Here is a 17878-nt window from a genome sequence, read left to right on the forward strand (position 1 = left end):
AGGAATGTCAAAGTATTTAAAAACACATGGTATTCCAAGCAGTGAGCAGCGTGTTTGGTTTGTCCCAAAGGATAAGTATTGCTAGAACTATTCCATAACAGCAGGATAAACAAGAATTCAGTGGTTTGGTTATTCATCTAAAAAGTAGTGAACAATGACGCAAGGAAAAATGGGTTTAACGAAGCAGTACCTCGCGTATAAACCAGTGTCCAGCTTCAACATAATAGCGAGTAGCAGAGCAAACATTTCCTTCATCTCGGTCAATAACGTCGATGGTCGTTATGTTGTGGTGGCCGCCGCGGAAAAGGTTATCGTGTGGAACATGAGGTGAGTTGAATACATTGTAAAAAAGCTACTTAATCGTTTGATACATGTTGTATTTACTTTTTATAGAATCGGCGAGAAGGTGGCTGAGTTTACCCGTGACAAACAGGAAGTCACTTTCCTTCGTGCTAGTCCGGATCACAAGCATCTGGCGGTAGGCTACTCGGATGGTGTGGTGGAGATGTTCAGCTTTGAAAGTAAGCAATCCGTTTGTAGTTTCGCCGCCCATCGTTCAGCGGTGAGTGCGTTAAACTTCGACCTACTCGGCTTGAAGCTCGCTTCTGGCGGCTTAGATAACGATGTCGTCGTGTCGGACGTGGTGGCACAAACCGGCAAATGTCGGCTTACCGGCCACTCGGCACCAATAACACAGGTGTGTTTTATGCAGCGTTATCATGATGTGATTGTGACCAGCTCGAAGGACACACAAATTAAATTTTGGAACGTCGAAACACACTGCTGCTTCAAAACCATCGTTGACCATCGAACGGAAGTGTGGGGTATAGTGCTAATGCGCAACGATGATTTCCTCGTGTGCGGTAGTGCCGATACACAGTTGTCGGTGTACAGGATTGCGCCCAACACGGATGAGTCGAAACCGATCCAAGCAACCGAGGACCAACTGCTTGTGGAAGAAAGCACCGTAAGTCCTTTCCGATGCACAGCAATCGGAAGCATTCAGCGGGCCGGCTACGGGCGTACGATAAACCTAGTGGCAGACGGAAACGGACAAGTGCTTGGATGCCATGGAACGGATAAACAGATTGAACTTTTCTATTTCGCTCCGGTGGATGAAGCCGTTAAGAAACTTACGAAGCGAATGAAAAAACTCAACGCAAAGAAATTCAACGAAACTGAAACGCAGCCGGAGGTAGATGTTAGGCAACTATCATTGACGGATGAAATTAAGCGTCTTTCACCAATCCTCACATCGGACAAAGTTAAATCATTCGATCTGCTTCTTGGCAGCCGAAGCGAGCTTCGCATCTGTTGTACGTTCCTGAAGAACTTTATCGAGCTGTTCTCACTCGATATGGACGTTAAAAAGGCGGAACCCGTTTCACTGCACTCCATACACAAGCAAGGTCATCCGTCGGAGGCACGAACCGTTTCATTCAGCTCAGACAATCTGGCCATCGCTTCGGGTAGTGCAGAGTCGCTAAAGCTTTGGAATCGTTCCTCGCAGACCGTGCTACGAACCATCGACACGAGCGGATACGTTGTGAGTACCTGTTTCGTGCCGGGCGATCGACACGTGCTTGTAGGTCTCAAGAGCGGCGAGCTACTGATCGTGGACATTGTAGCAGGCGAAGAACTGGAACGAATCGAAGCGCACGAGAAGGAGGTCTGGAGCATTGTACTGACACCAGATATGCACGGTTGCGTGACGGGCGGAGGGGATATGACGGTAAAATTCTGGTCCTTCGAGCTGATCGCCAATCCGGAACGGCCAGACTTGAAAGTCCTTTCTCTGCTGCATAAAAACACTCTCAAACTGGAAGAAACGGTTCTGTGCGTGAGGATATCGTCGAATGGAAAGTACATAGCCGTTGCCCTGCTCGACACTACGGTGAAGATTTTCTTTCTGGACAGCCTCAAATTCTACCTCTCGCTCTACGGGCACAAGCTGCCCGTACTGACGATGGACATTTCGTACGATTCATCCCTTATTGTCACGGGTTCGGCTGACCGAACGATTAAAATTTGGGGCATGGACTTTGGCGACTGTCATCGGTCGTTGTTGGCACACGATAATACCGTGACGGCGCTGCAGTTTATTCCCAACACACACATGTTCTTCTCCTGCGGCAAGGACGGCAAACTGAAACAATGGGACGCTGACAATTTCCAAAAGATCGTCACCCTTCCGGGGCATCTCGGAGAAGCGCACGCGTTGGCCATCAGTCCGAACGGCAAGTACGTCGTTAGTTGTGGCTCGGACCGAACCCTGCGTCTTTTCCATCGCACCGATGAACCACTGGTACTGCAGGACGTTCAGGAGGAGGAACGTGAGGAGCTTGAAAATGCCACCCTTGCAACGGGCGAGGAATCAGCTGTTCCGGGGTTGCCTGGTTTGCAGCTTCCCTCCAAGAAAACGATTGGCTCGGAAAAAGGCGCAGAAAACATTCTCGAATGTTTGGAGGTTAGCAAACAGTACGAGGAGGAGGGAGCTAAGGGACCACTTCCGCCGCTTATGTTTGCCTATTCGGCCACCAACACGGATGACTTCCTGCTGACCGTTCTATCGCGCATTCGTGCCAGCGACCTGGAAGAATCCCTTCTGCTCCTGCCTTTCGCAGCTGTCTGTGAGCTGCTGGAACGGATACCGAAACTAACGATCACTCGCAAGGACCAAACGGAACTGATCTGCAAGGTGGTTCTGTTTTTGTTCCGCGTGCATCAGAAACCGATTGTCAGCAATCAGGTGTTACTGCCTGTGATACAGAAGATTATTCACACACTACAAGAGGCAATCTGTGAGTTGCGCGATATGATTGGTATGAATTTCCACGCCTCTCAGATGCTCCAGCGGGAACTGGAAGAAAATGATGGCTGCGTGCTGTTCCGTGATGCAACCAAGTTACGTGTACAGCGTGATCGTCGCCGCAAACGACGAGAAGCTTCCAAAAGGATCCTTGTTAATATAACAAAATAGGTCGAGTCCATCCATCACACGGAACTTTAAATTACAGAATATGTATTTTTTTGTTTTCAAAGTTTCTATCTTCATACAAATGCGGTTCTTTGTTTCGCCAATGAAGCAGTTCTCATCGTCGTCTTCGATCCCGGTCGTGACCCCGGGAACGATCATCATATTCACGGTCTCGATCGTCACGGTCCCGGTCACGGCGCCTTTCTCGTTCGCGTTCTTCTTGTCGCTCATGACGTCGATGCCGTTCTCGTTCCCGTTCACGTGCATCTCGCTCTTTGAAGCGCTCTCGCTCTGCATAAGGACTGGAGAAAGGAATGAATATAACAAATAAACATTAGATTTATATCTGTAATAACAATGTCATTGTAGTTCTACTCACTCTCGTCTATCCCGTCTGTCCGCTGGCTCTCTGTATCGATCTCGGTCGGAACGTTCACGTTCTCGATTGCGATCACGATCTCGTTCCTTTTCTCGATCGTACTCCCGATCTCGATAGTTACCTGCGTCGTGGCCGCGGTAACGATCCGGTTGCCGTTCACGCGAAACAGATCGCTCGGTTCTTTTGCTCCCACCTGGGTTGAAGAAAATCATTCGATATGAAACACGTACGCGGAATACAAATCAAGAAGCGACTTACCTTTGACTTTTATCACTTCAATCTTTTTTTCCTTCATTAGTGGGGGTGAGGGGACTTCTTCCGGTGCCTCATCCTCGCTAGGCATTTCTTCATCCAGATCGTCCTCCAAAGCGGATACCTTCGACTCTAGCTCGTTATTCTCCTCTAGGACATGCCGTTTTTGAATGCGTGGCAGGATAATATCGCAGACGCGCTCCTCCCGCAGCAGCTCGTCGATGAACTCGTCCATGTGAGTCAGTTCGTAGGCGCCCATACGATTTTGTTTCCTCAACTTTCGATTGTCGTTGTAAAGTGGCTCGAGATATTTGTAGCAATCAAGCGATGATCCAGTGAGGCGTAGATAAAACGCACCTAACGCGCGAACGTATTTAAATTCTTCATTCTTGATGAACTCGACAACAATGTCTTTCTCGGGTTGAATTTGTAGCATCTTGAGCGTCAGACAGAGAAAAGGTGTTGGCTTTATGTTGCCTCCAAACACTCCACCAACGAATCGTAATTCCATTGCCTTGTCGACTAAAAGTTCGGCTGTTAACGCGAAACATTGTTCCTTCCAGTACTTGGAGTCGTAAATACGGGACCGAATGATTTTCTCGATCAAATATTGTGGGTTGGTGCCGTGCACATTTTTGGCATCCTTCACTGTTCGATTCGCCATTTTAGCGGCTCGATATTAGCACTAGGGCAAACACTGCTTGTAGTTTTAGGTTTTTATTAGAACTGAATCAGTGTAATATATCCATGATACTATCCGAACGAAGCACAAACCTAAATTTGCCCGTTTGGATGCCGCGGTTTGATGGCTTTTGTTGATTGTGGTGTTAAAACAACACCGAAAACTGACAGCTGCTGAAAAACCCAAATTGACTCTAGTGGTGGCAGTTTGTGCTAGAACCTATGTTTTTGAAAAAGATCTGCGATGGTCCTCCGGACCCATCGGATCCACTGTAACGGGTAGTTCATTCGTTGATAAATACAAAATAGGGGAGCCTACCGCAAACATCCGTGAATTTTATTTTACAAGAAATTTTATTGAACATTTTCGTTGATGTGTGTTTAATAAGATTATGTTTAGGAACTACGGTTCTCACATCGATAACTCCTTAGCAGTTCCAGTTCCAGAACGGATCTGGTGTGTATGAACCGAAAATGTCAACACTACAGAAAGTCACAAAGCAAAGAAAAGTGCACACTAGATGTGTGGTTTGAAGTGTTACCCAAAGTAATTTGTTATTATCCAGCTGTGTAGGTGGTTTCTTTTGGTTTACCATTTATTTCTTCGCGATCAGATCACCACGAACATGACGGAATACTGAAGAGAGGCTAAAGCTAAACGAGCAAAATGAATCTGCAATCCTTATTTCAGGATTTCAATCCCAGGTAGGCAAGCAATAACAAACTCACAACCGAACTACTGCTGAACAATAAATAACAAACAGTGCTCACAATCTTCTAAAGCTCTGGAAGCTATTTTTATCTTAGTTTATACATATAGCAAACACCACTGTTGTTACAACAATTGTCGTTTCTTCTCTTCCCGTGCGTAGCAAATTTGTGGTTCATTGTTGTTTGTTCACATTCACGATATTATTCTGCCTGCGCTTGGATGGATACATTGGTGAGTAGCAATGTCGGCCAGTCGCCTCGAGTCGGGAACAAACTGATAGATTCTGGTCGTATTACAGATTGGCCGTATTGGGTCGTTTTTGTGCCACTATGGATATGGAAATCAATTGCCACACTCGGTGCTATCGTAGGGGCTATTATATGGTGTCGCTTCCCTCACTACAGGTAAGCAACGAACACCTTCCAAGCATTCGTCCTTGAGCACCGTTCGAACCAACAATTGGATTTTGTTTTTCTGGTTTCTAGGGTAGAAGGTGATTCGTATTCACACTTCAAGGCGATGCTGATATCGCTTTCACTGCACCTTATCCTGCTGATGTTTGAACTGCTTGCCTGCGACCGCCTCACCTCCGGTCGGCATCTTTGGGTGCTCGTGTTCATCCCGCTTATATTTGGCAGTGCGGCCAGCGTTGGAGCTTGCGTGTGGGCCGTTAAGCACGATCGATCGTTCGAGCTGGAGCTCTTTTGTGCCGTCAATGCGCTGCAGTTTGTTTTCCTACCGCTCAAGCTGGACGAACTAGTTTCGTGGAGCTGGGAAGTCGTTTTCGTGCCACTGTGGATTGTGTTGTGTCTGAGTTTGGTAGCCGTGCTGTATAGCATTATATTTAGTGTCATATTGCTGCGTACACCGGAGGTCTCGGCGCAGCAGAAGAAATCCGCATTCTACTCGGCCATTGGGAACTGCGCCACGGTTATTCCGGTGCTCGTTTTTCAGGTACTGCTAGCGGACAAATTGGATAAAGATCTCGACTGGCCGTTTATTGCCGTGGCTGGTCCACTGCTGGTCGCCTTATTCACCCTGATACTTTTAAGTTTCAACGCAAAAGGTGGAAACAAATGTGAGACACAAAATCGATCGGTGTCTCCGACGCTTCAACTAATCGTGCATCTCTTTCTTTTATCCCCAGGGTGGTTTGGCATACGTAAAAACTTTAGCCAATTCTTGCTGGGAGTTCTTCCATGCCTACAGGAGTATGGCAACATATCATATCACACAGAGAGCGGTCAAACGGTACCACTGGACAGCACCAACTTGCACCTAGAGGAGTTTGAAAAGTATGACAAAAAGAGCAAAAAAGCACTTACTAAGAAAAGTGATCACTTAAAACCGGTTGTACCGATTGTAAGTATAGAGCTACCTGACTAAATCTTCCAACAAGAAATGTACGAAGGATAATGAAACGGTGTGAACAAAAGGGACACGTTACTCATGAACAAACATTTTCAAATCAAATCCGAGAAGATCCGCAGAGCTACCATGTAAAAGGCTTGGTATTTTGTTGTGTCTAAAGGATTGCAATTTAGTTTGAAACTTTCCCCAATGTTTTTCCCTATCAAGCTAAGGAATCTGTGGGAAACATTAGCAGCTAAACCTCTCGGTACAATTGAGGAAAGATGACAATATTTGAATTTAAAAAAGAGTAGATAGTAAATATTATGCGCCTACATACTATAGTGAAAGCGAAAAAGGAGGAAACGGATTTTGGATGATTGATCGGTGGGATCGGAGGTTGTGTGAACCAAACGGGAAAGCTTATAGCATGGATATGCCATTTAATTTGGTTCGTGTAGACATATGTATATTTATCAAAAAGATCAGAAATTCTATTCTATTGTAAATATGGATTACTATCAAAATTTATTCAGTTTAAAAATTAAACAACTATGAACATAAAGATGAAGCACCTCATCGAGATTGATTTGTTTGGTCTGATTTGGGCTTTAAAATAAAATGAGAAATAACAAAATTGATATTGTATCATCACTATGAATTGTGCCTTTGAAGACATCCTTTTCTAAAAAAAAAAAACAATTGTTTTAAAACATTTTCCGCTAGTGTCCTTGTTTATGTAACCTGCAAATACCAACTTCGCCCAAAGACGAAGTAAGAAAACTTGGAAAAGTTTCGAGACGAATAGCATAAACGCAGCTTGCAATCATATCCCAGTAGTGATGGGAAAATCAATCCCCTACTAAGCGATCGGATCACCAAATCCGAATCACTAATCAACCTACAGTCGGATGACAATGTAAAAACCAATGCCGGTCTGGAAATCGTTTATCCTAGTCTAAAATATAATCAAATCACTACTGATATCTCGCTTTTTCTGGAATAAAAACATGCCACATCTTTCTGATGTCAGATTCGCTGTTTTAAGTAGTTCTGTTGATCATGAAGATTAACTAACGAATGGAAACGATGTTCATCGCTGGCATTGAAAACCGGGCGCAGTGCTAAACAAATGAAATTTGAGTTCAATCCGAACTGAATCTAATATGATCCGAATCCTTCACATGGGATCCAATCTTGAAGAATCCGTCACGGGTTCGAGTCTTCGAATCAAGATTCTGTCAACACTAGTTTTATGTACCAACATCTGCATTTTCTGTCGGCTTGTTTTTGGCTGCATTTTTTATCCGCAACAGTTCGCCGCTCTGGCCCAGTATAGTGTGCCAAATAATCCACTACCGTGATTTACCGGAGTTACATAAAATACCGCATTCGATCGATAGTTGGTACGGAAGTGTTTCTTCTTGGTGCAAGTGATTCTGACTGCGTTGTGCATTTGGGAGCGTAGATCGTATTCTACCTCCATTTGCGCATTTAGTGAAAACTTTACACAATGGATTGGAGGAGATTCCCTCTTTTAGCGGTTAAAAAACTGCAGTAAAAGAAGGGAATCAGATGAGCTGTATATCGAACGAGAAACAAACTCATCGTACCCATAGTATTCATCGCAAAAGCACGCTTCTAGTAGCTCAAATATTGCCAGCAGCACCACGCTTCGCCGATACCGTCGCCTGCTTTTCAGGATCGAACATAAATGCATCTTCAACAGTAGCAGCAGCAGCAGCAGCAACAACAGCAACTTCAATCACATCGACGACAGTAAATGCAGTAAACGAATGTTCGCTCAACGAACAAAGTCATGAGCTTTTGGATTATTACCCGAGCGACTCAATTGGCAACTCCGGAAGTGCAACGAGTGCCAGCTTTGATCCGGCGGATTTCAAGCTTGATGCATTAGATTTTAGCCTAACAAGACGATTGCTGGGAGCAGTATTTTTTCTGCTTATCATTTACGCCTGGAAGCAGTACATCGACGACGAGGAAGGATCAGATATTATTTACATTTAAACAAAACACCGACAGCGTGTGCTAATGGGGACTAGAAAAGTGTCGTACTTCTTCAACCCGGACGTGGGCAACTTCCACTATGGACCCGGCCATCCGATGAAACCGCACCGGCTGTCGGTAATCCATCATCTGGTGATGAATTATGGATTGCACAAAAAAATGCAAATCTATAGACCGTACAAGTAAGTGAAACGTTGTTTTTTTCCTTCTCGATACTAGGAGGTGGGAATTGCTTTGGTGACTTGCTATATATCTGGCTCCATTTTCCACTCCACTCTCTAGGGCAAGTGCACAAGACATGTGCCGGTTCCACAGCGACGAGTACATCGAGTTCCTGCAGCGCGTTACACCCCAAAACATTCAAGGCTACACCAAGTGTCTTTCGGTGTTCAACGTTGGCGACGATTGTCCGGTTTTCGACGGCTTGTTCGAGTTCTGCGCCATGTACACTGGGGCATCGCTGGAAGGGGCCCAAAAGCTGAATCACAATCATAGCGACATCTGCATCAACTGGTCCGGAGGTTTGCATCATGCGAAAAAGTTTGAAGCGTCCGGGTTTTGCTACGTGAACGACATCGTGATCGGCATTTTGGAGCTGCTAAAGTACCACCCGCGGGTTCTGTACATCGATATCGATGTCCACCACGGTGATGGCGTGCAGGAAGCGTTCTATTTGACCGACCGCGTGATGACGGTTTCGTTTCACAAGTACGGCAACTACTTTTTCCCCGGCACGGGCGATATGTACGAGATCGGGGCCGAATCGGGCCGCTACTACTCGGTCAACGTGCCCTTGAAGGAGGGTATCGACGATCAGAGCTACGTGCAGGTGTTTAAACCGGTCATTTCGGCCGTGATGGAGTTCTACCACCCAACGGCAATCGTCTTGCAGTGCGGGGCGGACTCGTTGGCCGGTGATCGGCTGGGGTGCTTCTCACTGAGCACTAAAGGCCACGGTGAGTGCGTCAAGTTCGTCAAGGATCTTAACGTACCCACGTTGGTGGTCGGGGGTGGTGGCTATACGCTGCGCAATGTGGCCCGCTGCTGGACGTACGAAACCTCTCTTCTGATCGACGAGACGATCTCGAACGAGCTGCCGATGAACGATTATTTGGAATTTTTCGCTCCCGATTTTACGCTGCACCCGGACATACCTAGCAGACAGGATAACGCGAACAGCAAGCAGTATCTGGAGGCGATCACGCGGCACGTGTACGACAATCTGAAGATGTGTCAGCATGCGCCCAGCGTGCAAATGTTCGACATACCGGAGGATGCGTTGCCGGAGGAGCTAAAGGTCAAGACAGAGGAACCGAATCCGGATGTGCGCATGAGCCAGGATGACGAGGACAGGCTGGTAGAACCGAAGAACGAGTTCTTTGACGGTGATAACGACAATGATAAAAGTGAGAATGAGCCCTAGCCTTAAAACAGAGAAAGAGGGAAGCAAGGACCGTTGTCTCTTCTGGTTAGGTTAAGCTTGCTGTAAGTTTTATCAATCCAGACACCTCCATTAGTGATAAGATCTTTTTCATTGTCGAGTTCCTTTCTGATCGCTTTGTCCCTAGGAGGAGTTCAACTATGTACCTCTGATAGAAGCGTGGAGTTCGAATGCATAAATGCTTGTTTTTAAGTTATTTAAGAATGCAATAAAAACAAACAAAACTCAAATACAATAAATTGCATAGCCGTAAAAAAATGATCCCGTGTGTTTTGGTTTTTTGTTACTAAGTTATTTATAATCCATTTCATTCCTCTTCAACGTTCCGGATGTTTTGAAGATGGCGCTTCGTATGATTGTTTATTACAGAGACATTATTCTGTGAGTTCTGTTTCACTAAAGTTGTTCTTGAATTGAATATCCGTGAATGCATCTTATGATGCACAATATATCGCGTGTTGATATAAACACGTTCTCAGTAATCCGGCTGATCGGGAACACGCGGTGTTGCAAGCGACTGATAATCATCCTTCAGCTGAGGAGTTCGATCGCTGTCCTGTGCCGGCAGGACCGACGGCGGACCAAGGTCATCGAGTGATAGTTGTGTGTTGAATTGTGGCTCTCCACCGCCCCCCGCAATATTGTACAACGATTGTGACGGATCGTAAGCATCACCGGCAACGCCGGCCTCGTCTCTCTCGCTCATCTCCTGATCGTTATCTTCCATCGTTTCATCGTGAGCTTCGTTGAGAGAAGTATCCTGGGACATCGGTTCATCTTCATCCAGCGCCTGGATTTCTAGCGATGGCTCCGGTGGTTCCTGTGACGGTGACGATGATGCTGTCGGAACTACCTGCGAATTCTTACCATCGGCTTCTTCTGCATCGGCAAGCTGTTCGTCTTCGTCGCGACGAATCAATCCGAGCATATCGAGCATGCTGCGCTTCACTACATTTGCTTGTGCGGCCTCAACTGAAGGGTATACACCCTCCCCCTTTCCACAAACGCTCAAGTGCCGCGCCAAGGCGTACCCATCGAACGAAGAGAAACCACAGTTGCAATGCATCTCCTGGCCTAGCTTTGCCACCGGATGGCTGGAGACCCTTGGGTTGCAGTTTACTGCGTGATTAACAACCGACGGTAAACACGCCGTCTGGTAAGGACATTTGAGGCACCGCGCCACACCACTATTCAATATAAGAAGAAAAATAAATTAATTACCTTACTGGTTTTGCTTTGACGAAAGATTCATACTTACAGCATGTGGTTGAATTCGTCGAAATCATTGTCACACTCGAGACAAATGTTACCGCTTCCCATATTCAGAACTAGCTTACTCAAAGGTTTGACGATACGATAGATGGACGATTCTTTCGGGGCAACTACCCTTGCCTGTGAAGAATTCAAAATACAAATCAAATAAACAATCGAATTACCGTAAACGTGGGTCGCCGGGCGACTTCCCCAAACCGTACCTGAGGCTTTGCAATTTCGGTTCCAACACTAGCTATCGGCTTTATCTTGTCCGCAGCATCCGTTGCTGGACCGTGAGAAAATATACTGTGGAATCTGGCTGCACCTTTGCTGGTGAAAGTGAGCACGCATTTGTTGCACTTCTTGGACCGTCCGTAGATCGTGTGTTGGCGCATGTGCAGCAGAAACATTCGTACATTGTTCACGAGCGGTTCGGAAACGCTGTCGCCTAACGTTTCGCTGCGGAAAGCACAAGCCATTTTCAGGCAGAAGGGACACTGCAATAAAGCGGACTTTTTGTGCTGCTTGTAGAAATGGTCCACCGTTGTGGACTGGGTGGAGCTACGGAAGTCGCATCCGGCGCAACGATACGGCATTTCCTGCCGGTAGTGATTCTTCTGCAGGTGGCCAACTAGCACCGGGACGGTGCTGAGACTTTGCTAGAATAGAGAACAATCCGTTCAAATAGTAAAAAAGGCTACATTGAAGGAGGCGACGGAGAGTAGGTTGGACAACAATTGAAATGCTTACCTCACAAATAAGACACACACATGTCTTAACAAACGGATTCTTGGTTTCTTTCGGATGATAGATTTCTTGGTGCTTTTTGAGATCTGCCTTATCCATCAGATACGCCAGGCAGCACCGACATTGGATGACGCTTCTGCCGTTGCTGTCCGCCGGCGGAGCTCGCACGTGACCCAACAAGTGATCCAGCAGCTCCACGTTGCTGTGGAACGTTAGCTCTGGACATTCGGGGCACCAGACTTCGAATTCGGTGCACGCACGTGCCGACTCCTTCAACTGTTGACCGCCGGTCGAGCCGTAGTAGTAGTTTTCCAGCGTTACGGTTTGCTCCTTTTGCTGCTTCCGGCCGGGCGTTTTCTTCTGCGTTGTTCCCTGCACTGTCGGAGGAGGTGTCGACGGAGAGGAGGTGGAATTTTGTGCCTCCCTTTGCGCCTTCTTGAGGAAACTCTTTTTCGGCGCATCAGTGGGCAAAGCACTGACTGGAGACACCGTTGGAGCGGAAACCTCCGGAGTGGCGGAGGGAGTTGATTGGGTAGCGGCTAACGCGAATGCCATTGAAAAAGAGAGGAAGCAACGAGTTTGGAAATAGTTTAACGTTTTTTTAACAAATTGCATATGTATACGAACATAGAAAATATTTCTCTGTACACAAAACTTTCCGTATTCCGATTGCACGTAAGATAGGTTTTATTGAATATAATTCTTCGTCTGAATCTTACTTCGATCGGATTTTATTCGGTTTTTCCTCATTAGGAATAACATATCCTCCACGAACGATCATCACTACACCTTGCTTAGTGTTTTCAACCTAAACCTATGTTTTCTCTTTCATTATATCCTGCGCTATCTTAACAGGGACTTCTTCTAGGTGGGGGCCCATTTATGTGACCCCCCTGATTCGTGATTCTGATCCGAGAGAAATATTGCCGTTAGTTGTGTTTGGTTGTGAAAAAGGAGGAACACAATCAATAATGTCCGTCCATAATGTAAAATCTTTGCTTTGCTTTTCTTCCCATAGCAAATCAACGTATTTTGGGCGTGAGTAGAGAAGCGAATGGGTGAAGGGCGCAAAAAGGCGTACATTTAAAGTGTCATTTCATCATACTCTAAAATGCTGAAAGAAAAAAAAGGAATGAAAACAAGTGATTCGTGAGTGAAAGCGTAGTAGAAGGATAGACGTAACATTATTTAAACTAGCGCGAAGACGAACTTCTAAATTTGAAAACTCAAGAATCTTTCTTTAACGACACAGAAATATCATGTTCACGAGTTTACCCAATCTCAACGAAAACAACAATTAATGTAGAAAAATTGTACACCGAAAATATCCATCCAATTCTCAAAGATTAGAATTCCCCCCTTCGACTCATGTACTCCTGTCTATGTGAACCATAGCAAACGCCAAAACGCTTTCACCTTCAACAGCTAAACTACGCGTGAGAAATATTTTCTATGATCGGTCATTTAATGTTTTAATGTAAAGAAAACATATATTTAAGATAATTAAACTTATTGTTTAATGCTAACACCAGGAAAAGATATTCACTGTTTACTTCGATGAATGGAAAATGCTTGTCATTCGAATAATCGATTAAATTGACACAGAAGTCTTCAAACTAAAGACCAACTTTATCGGCCGTATTTAAACCCACTTGGGCCCAATGGTATGGGCAATATGGGCGCTATCCGCTGTATTTAGTCATGCCCGCCCTAATGTTTACTTAACATTTTCCTTTGTCCTTTAAAACTTCCATTTGCGATATGCAAACACACAAACTGCCGGGGATATGAGGAAAGTACGATTTTGTAAGGCTTTTCAAAGGTATGTACAATTCTGTAGCATGATAAAGGCGACCAAAGAGACAAGTAACTTTTCAGATAAATTTGGTAGTCTAACAAGATATTTTAGATTTTATCTAAAATTGCTAAATTATAGTACAGGATATTAAATTGGACAAAAAAGCTGACTATCGAACTGTTGCGTTAACGGAAATTTAAAAATGACTGAATCCATCCAGCCCAGAACTAAGCTTTAGTGCACAAGTTATTTCTTTCGAAAAATCAAAACCAGAAAGTATTATACTGACTCCTTCTAAAACACGGGGGTGGCAAGAAACACAAGCTTAAACGAATGAGCATTTTGGTATACTTACAATAATCCTTCGGTTTTCGTCCACGTTTAGCGGGGGTTCTGGGAATATCTGGCACAATGTCCCACTGCTTGAACGGATCTGCAGAAACCTACGTATGAAATGGAAGAAGAATCGTATGCTTCAATTTAGTAAGCGTCTCCCAAGCCTATCTCTGTCAGTGAGTACCTTGTTGAGCCGAGTGATCAGATTATCGATGGTTTCGATTTTTGCCTGCTCCGAAAGATGCTTCACTATATTATCGAAAGTGGCTAGAGGGCTCGTCCCGTACATTTCGCGCCAGACTAACTCGTTCAGAAACTGCTGAATGATTTGCCGTGACAACAATGATAAGGTGTTTTGGAACATTCGGGGAACAATGCGACGTAAATAGTCCATGATGTTGGCATTGCTGTTTTTGCCATTAGCTTCCGCGGGCGGCACTTGTTGCACCGTTTTGTACCCCATGGTGTTCAGTGTGCCTTTGTCGACGGTCAGATCGGTAAGAATGATGCTGTCCTTGTGCACCCATTCGTTGAGGGGTTCTAGAATTTTTGCGAACCTTTTCTTGTAGCTTTTATCACCATCGGTCAGTGGTTCCACCGCACGCAAGCGAAGTAGCTTCGTTGACTGATCAAGCACTCCTAAAACCTCCACCTTCACCTGACGCTGTTGACCATCCTGTTAAAAAAGAGATACATAAAAGCACTGTTAAAACAATTTTAACGGAACAAATTGTCTCTGAACTTACTTGCGTGGTCGTCCCAAGAGAAATAACGCCTATTTCTACGGATTTTCCAGGCCCACCCAGAGGCTTCAAATGACGACACAATGCTAACGTGCAGACGGATCTCAGCAGGGTGTAAAGGTTTTTAAGATAGACGTTGTCGACCTTTACCCAGTTCACTACATTTGAAACGTTTGTCTGACAGGCCCAATGGTAAATCAATTTGAGTATCACCGATGGAGGATGAGGCGATCCTTCGAACAAGGAACCACTGAACACGGATGTGAATCGCTGTGGGCAACAGTCGCTGATCCAAAAATACCCCCCCGAGTAGGGAAATTTGTTCAAGTCGGAGTACATACCCAACTTAAGGGATTGGTCGGTGTGGATTTTGCAAAATTGATCCGATTTTATGAGCCCCTGCTGAATGAGCCATTCGGTGAACTTTGTTGCTTGGAACACCAGCACGTGTTTCACCTTCAAGTCGAGTTGACTACGATCATTCGGTACCTTATCGGTCACACGAAGCGACGGTCTGGCAATAACCACGAGCGAGGGGAATGTTTTCGCCTGGATCTTGCTGAACGAAATCTCTCTAGAGTCCGCCACCGGTTTGGAGCCATCGTCATCAGTCAAATCGACCACAGCGCTCGGTTCTGCGACGACGCGTTTCTTGTCCTTTTCTGCGACGCCAACCTGCAATCCTCCAATCGCACTGGCTTCCGTCGGGCGCACGGCTGTGGTGCCGATCGCTGCTGCAGGTAGCTTTGTTTTAGCTTCTGGAGTGGCCGGTTTTCGTGTTACCACCGGAGAAGCGGGCGGTTTATCCTTGTCTCGCTGCTTGCGCTTCGAAAGTGGAATATAGTCCTCATCATCATCATCGCTTACTACCAGGTCGAGTACAGGCTCGACATCATCGTCGGTGCGTCTTCCCCTACGTCTTCCGCTCGTTGATGCTTCGACAGCCGGCGAAGCGCTCATCACTCGCGAAGTGGAGGCCAGTACCAGTGGCGGTGGTTGTGTGGGGAGTTTCTTTCGAGTCAGCGATGCGACGGGTTGCGATATTTTTTCTATGCCAGGAACCGGGCCCAACACCTGATAGGCGGTGAAAACTTCACCGGCGAAGATGTTTTTACCTCCAGTTTCTTTGACGATCTCTTTAAGCTTGTTTCGTATTTCATTATGCTCTTTTTCAGCTTTTTCATAGGCGGCTTTTTGTGCCGGACTCAATTCGTCCTGCCAGTAATCAAGTTGCAGGGTCATCTCAACAACATCGTTTGGCCAAGGCGCCATGTTGTTTTCTTTTAGAACTCAAAAAAAAACTATCTTCGAACCACGCTCCAACTGAACGCTTTGGGCCGTGTTTTTTTCACGATTTCAACGAGAATCCTATATTTGTAATTGATTTTAACACTTAGACATGATTCTTAGTCCACACACGTCGCATAATACTAATTTAATGCGTATTTCACAGGAAAAGCAAGCCGCCTAGCTTGACTACCGCGAAAAATCGGAAGCGTCACTTCGCGATGTCATGCCAAACCAGTGTTGCCAGATTGATGAGACCCAGCTTTTGACATTGTTTGCATTGGATTTTTTCATTCCACAACACAACATAACACCACATTTCGTGCATAACCGTTCCGAGAGGTTGGAAAAATGTTTCACATCATCAGGCGCGGCATTTCAACATCAGCATCACTTGCAGGGAAAAGGAATTTTCGTAAATTTCTGCTCTACAACAAGCGAGGTACGCGCATTTTCAAACAACAGCGTGCCGAAAACCCGGACCTCTATCCTGATATGCCCATCGACAAAAGGGGAGTACGTGATGTTGGTGTAACTATTGATGGAAAGTTCATCGCGATTCCGGAAAAAATCCCGGAGCTGATAGTGCCTAATCTAGATGGATGTAAATTCAAGCCCTATGTATCATACAAGGCTCCGGATGTGGTGCAATCGGAGTTCACGAGCCAGGATTTATTCAATGCCATTTATGCGCAAAAAATCATTGATGATTGGAAGAGTGGGAAGCTAAACGAGGATGGTAGCCCAATCGAACCATCAAAGGAAGAATCTTTGTCGCCGGATGAAGCATGGAAACAAGCAAGAAAAACCGGCTCCGATATATTTTAGGGCGAAACTGGTTGAGATGCAATTTATAAATAAATTAACGATGTAGTACATATACCAAATTGACTTTCTTTATTGTAGCTTCAGGCTAAAGATTGACGAAGACCGTGTAGCTTTTTAACCCATCGTGCCATCCTTTCATTATCATCTCCTGAAAAGAACTGGAAAAAAGAGTGATATCAATAAAACCATCTCCGATCGATATTATTTTATAATTTGGCTTACCGACGGATGAAAAATGGGATCCTCTTCTGGGACTGATTTTTCGACTGTCGGTACTTTTATAGTCTGGGATTCCAAATCTATGACAATGTTGGTTGAAACCGATTCCGGCGGAACCTTTCTGCTGGAGACAAACGTTTGAGGGATAAACTCGTCCGCATTCAGTTTCTGTAATTTACTAGTTTTCTCCGATGGCTCGTCGCAAGCATCTTCCAATGATTTGAAAACATACTCCTTTGCCAGTGATTGTTTTGTTGTGGGTACGGTTGGAGACGACTTCTTGGACGATTGCGAACTACTTCTGCTGGCACTAGAGCGACTTGTGCTACTGCTGCTCGACGAGGACGAGCTGGTGCTGCTGGATGAACGTCGATATCGATCTCGATCGGTCGATTTACGTCTTCGGTATCGATCCCGAGATGTTCTACGGCTGGTTTCCTTATATTTACGATCCCTGGATCTGCTGCGATAGGAAGCTTTCCTGGCGTAGGACGATGACGATGCAACTGATCGTGACTTTGAACGTTCTCTTCGTCGTTTTTTGTCGTTTTTATCTTTCCGGTGGTATTTATCATAGTCCCTTGACTTGGATCGAGATCGGCGATGCGTTGTATACTTATCTTTTCGGTCGGATTTTCCCGATCGGGAAGGGGACCGTGAATATGAACGCGGCATAATTTTGTTTATGTATCACACTTTTCAGAACACTGTCCATTTCACCCAGTGTTGCCAGTTAGTGCCTTCTTTGAACATTGTATGAACGATAAGTTCCGCTCAATAATTCATTGTTGCAATAATGTTGGCTTTGATCAGTTTATCGCAATGAATGATAGCAATAAATAAATA

General features: G+C 45.4%; 7 protein-coding genes across 8 annotated transcripts; 4 read left to right on the top strand and 3 right to left on the bottom strand.

Moving 5' to 3' along the window:
• The first annotated feature begins 33 nt into the window (after window positions 1-33).
• Window positions 34-3011, top strand: LOC131272765 (WD repeat-containing protein 3). Its single transcript, XM_058274615.1, has 2 exons — window positions 34-327; window positions 394-3011. The coding sequence occupies exons 1-2, from the start codon at window positions 155-157 to the stop codon at window positions 2978-2980; spliced, it is 2760 nt and encodes a 919-aa protein (XP_058130598.1). The 5' UTR covers window positions 34-154; the 3' UTR covers window positions 2981-3011.
• LOC131272766 (pre-mRNA-splicing factor 38) lies at window positions 2973-4434 on the bottom strand. Its single transcript, XM_058274616.1, has 3 exons — window positions 3615-4434; window positions 3357-3549; window positions 2973-3279 (listed from the first exon to the last, which is right to left on the bottom strand). Exons 1-3 carry the CDS (start codon window positions 4270-4272, stop codon window positions 3093-3095), a joined length of 1038 nt encoding a protein of 345 aa, XP_058130599.1. The 5' UTR covers window positions 4273-4434; the 3' UTR covers window positions 2973-3092.
• A 360-nt stretch (window positions 4435-4794) lies between these two features.
• On the top strand, window positions 4795-6982 carry LOC131272176 (transmembrane protein 185B). Of its 2 annotated transcripts, none has more exons than XM_058273827.1 (5): window positions 4795-4994; window positions 5162-5232; window positions 5300-5405; window positions 5487-6079; window positions 6149-6982. In XM_058273827.1, exons 1-5 carry the CDS (start codon window positions 4957-4959, stop codon window positions 6385-6387), a joined length of 1047 nt encoding a protein of 348 aa, XP_058129810.1. In that variant the 5' UTR covers window positions 4795-4956; the 3' UTR covers window positions 6388-6982. The 2 variants fall into 2 exon arrangements, with proteins under 2 accessions (XP_058129810.1, XP_058129811.1); XM_058273828.1 differs by having other exon boundaries at window positions 5372-5405.
• A 670-nt stretch (window positions 6983-7652) lies between these two features.
• Window positions 7653-10065, top strand: LOC131259291 (histone deacetylase 3). The gene is made up of 2 exons (XM_058260748.1): window positions 7653-8561; window positions 8662-10065. The coding sequence occupies exons 1-2, from the start codon at window positions 8404-8406 to the stop codon at window positions 9800-9802; spliced, it is 1299 nt and encodes a 432-aa protein (XP_058116731.1). The 5' UTR covers window positions 7653-8403; the 3' UTR covers window positions 9803-10065.
• On the bottom strand, window positions 10060-16201 carry LOC131259290 (uncharacterized). The gene is made up of 7 exons (XM_058260746.1): window positions 14702-16201; window positions 14140-14631; window positions 13975-14062; window positions 11825-12360; window positions 11296-11733; window positions 11079-11212; window positions 10060-11007 (listed from the first exon to the last, which is right to left on the bottom strand). The coding sequence occupies exons 1-7, from the start codon at window positions 15968-15970 to the stop codon at window positions 10296-10298; spliced, it is 3669 nt and encodes a 1222-aa protein (XP_058116729.1). The 5' UTR covers window positions 15971-16201; the 3' UTR covers window positions 10060-10295.
• A 72-nt stretch (window positions 16202-16273) lies between these two features.
• On the top strand, window positions 16274-16861 carry LOC131259295 (large ribosomal subunit protein mL41). The gene has a single exon (XM_058260752.1). The coding sequence runs from the start codon at window positions 16337-16339 to the stop codon at window positions 16811-16813; it is 477 nt and encodes a 158-aa protein (XP_058116735.1). The 5' UTR covers window positions 16274-16336; the 3' UTR covers window positions 16814-16861.
• Window positions 16862-16863: 2 nt separating this feature from the next.
• LOC131259294 (uncharacterized) lies at window positions 16864-17714 on the bottom strand. Its single transcript, XM_058260751.1, has 2 exons — window positions 17036-17714; window positions 16864-16971 (listed from the first exon to the last, which is right to left on the bottom strand). Exons 1-2 carry the CDS (start codon window positions 17705-17707, stop codon window positions 16894-16896), a joined length of 750 nt encoding a protein of 249 aa, XP_058116734.1. The 5' UTR covers window positions 17708-17714; the 3' UTR covers window positions 16864-16893.
• Window positions 17715-17878: the final 164 nt, after the last annotated feature.

The sequence above is a fragment of the Anopheles coustani genome, chromosome 3 (assembly GCF_943734705.1).
Source record: "Anopheles coustani chromosome 3, idAnoCousDA_361_x.2, whole genome shotgun sequence".
In the NCBI taxonomy this organism is placed as follows: domain Eukaryota; kingdom Metazoa; phylum Arthropoda; class Insecta; order Diptera; family Culicidae; genus Anopheles; species Anopheles coustani.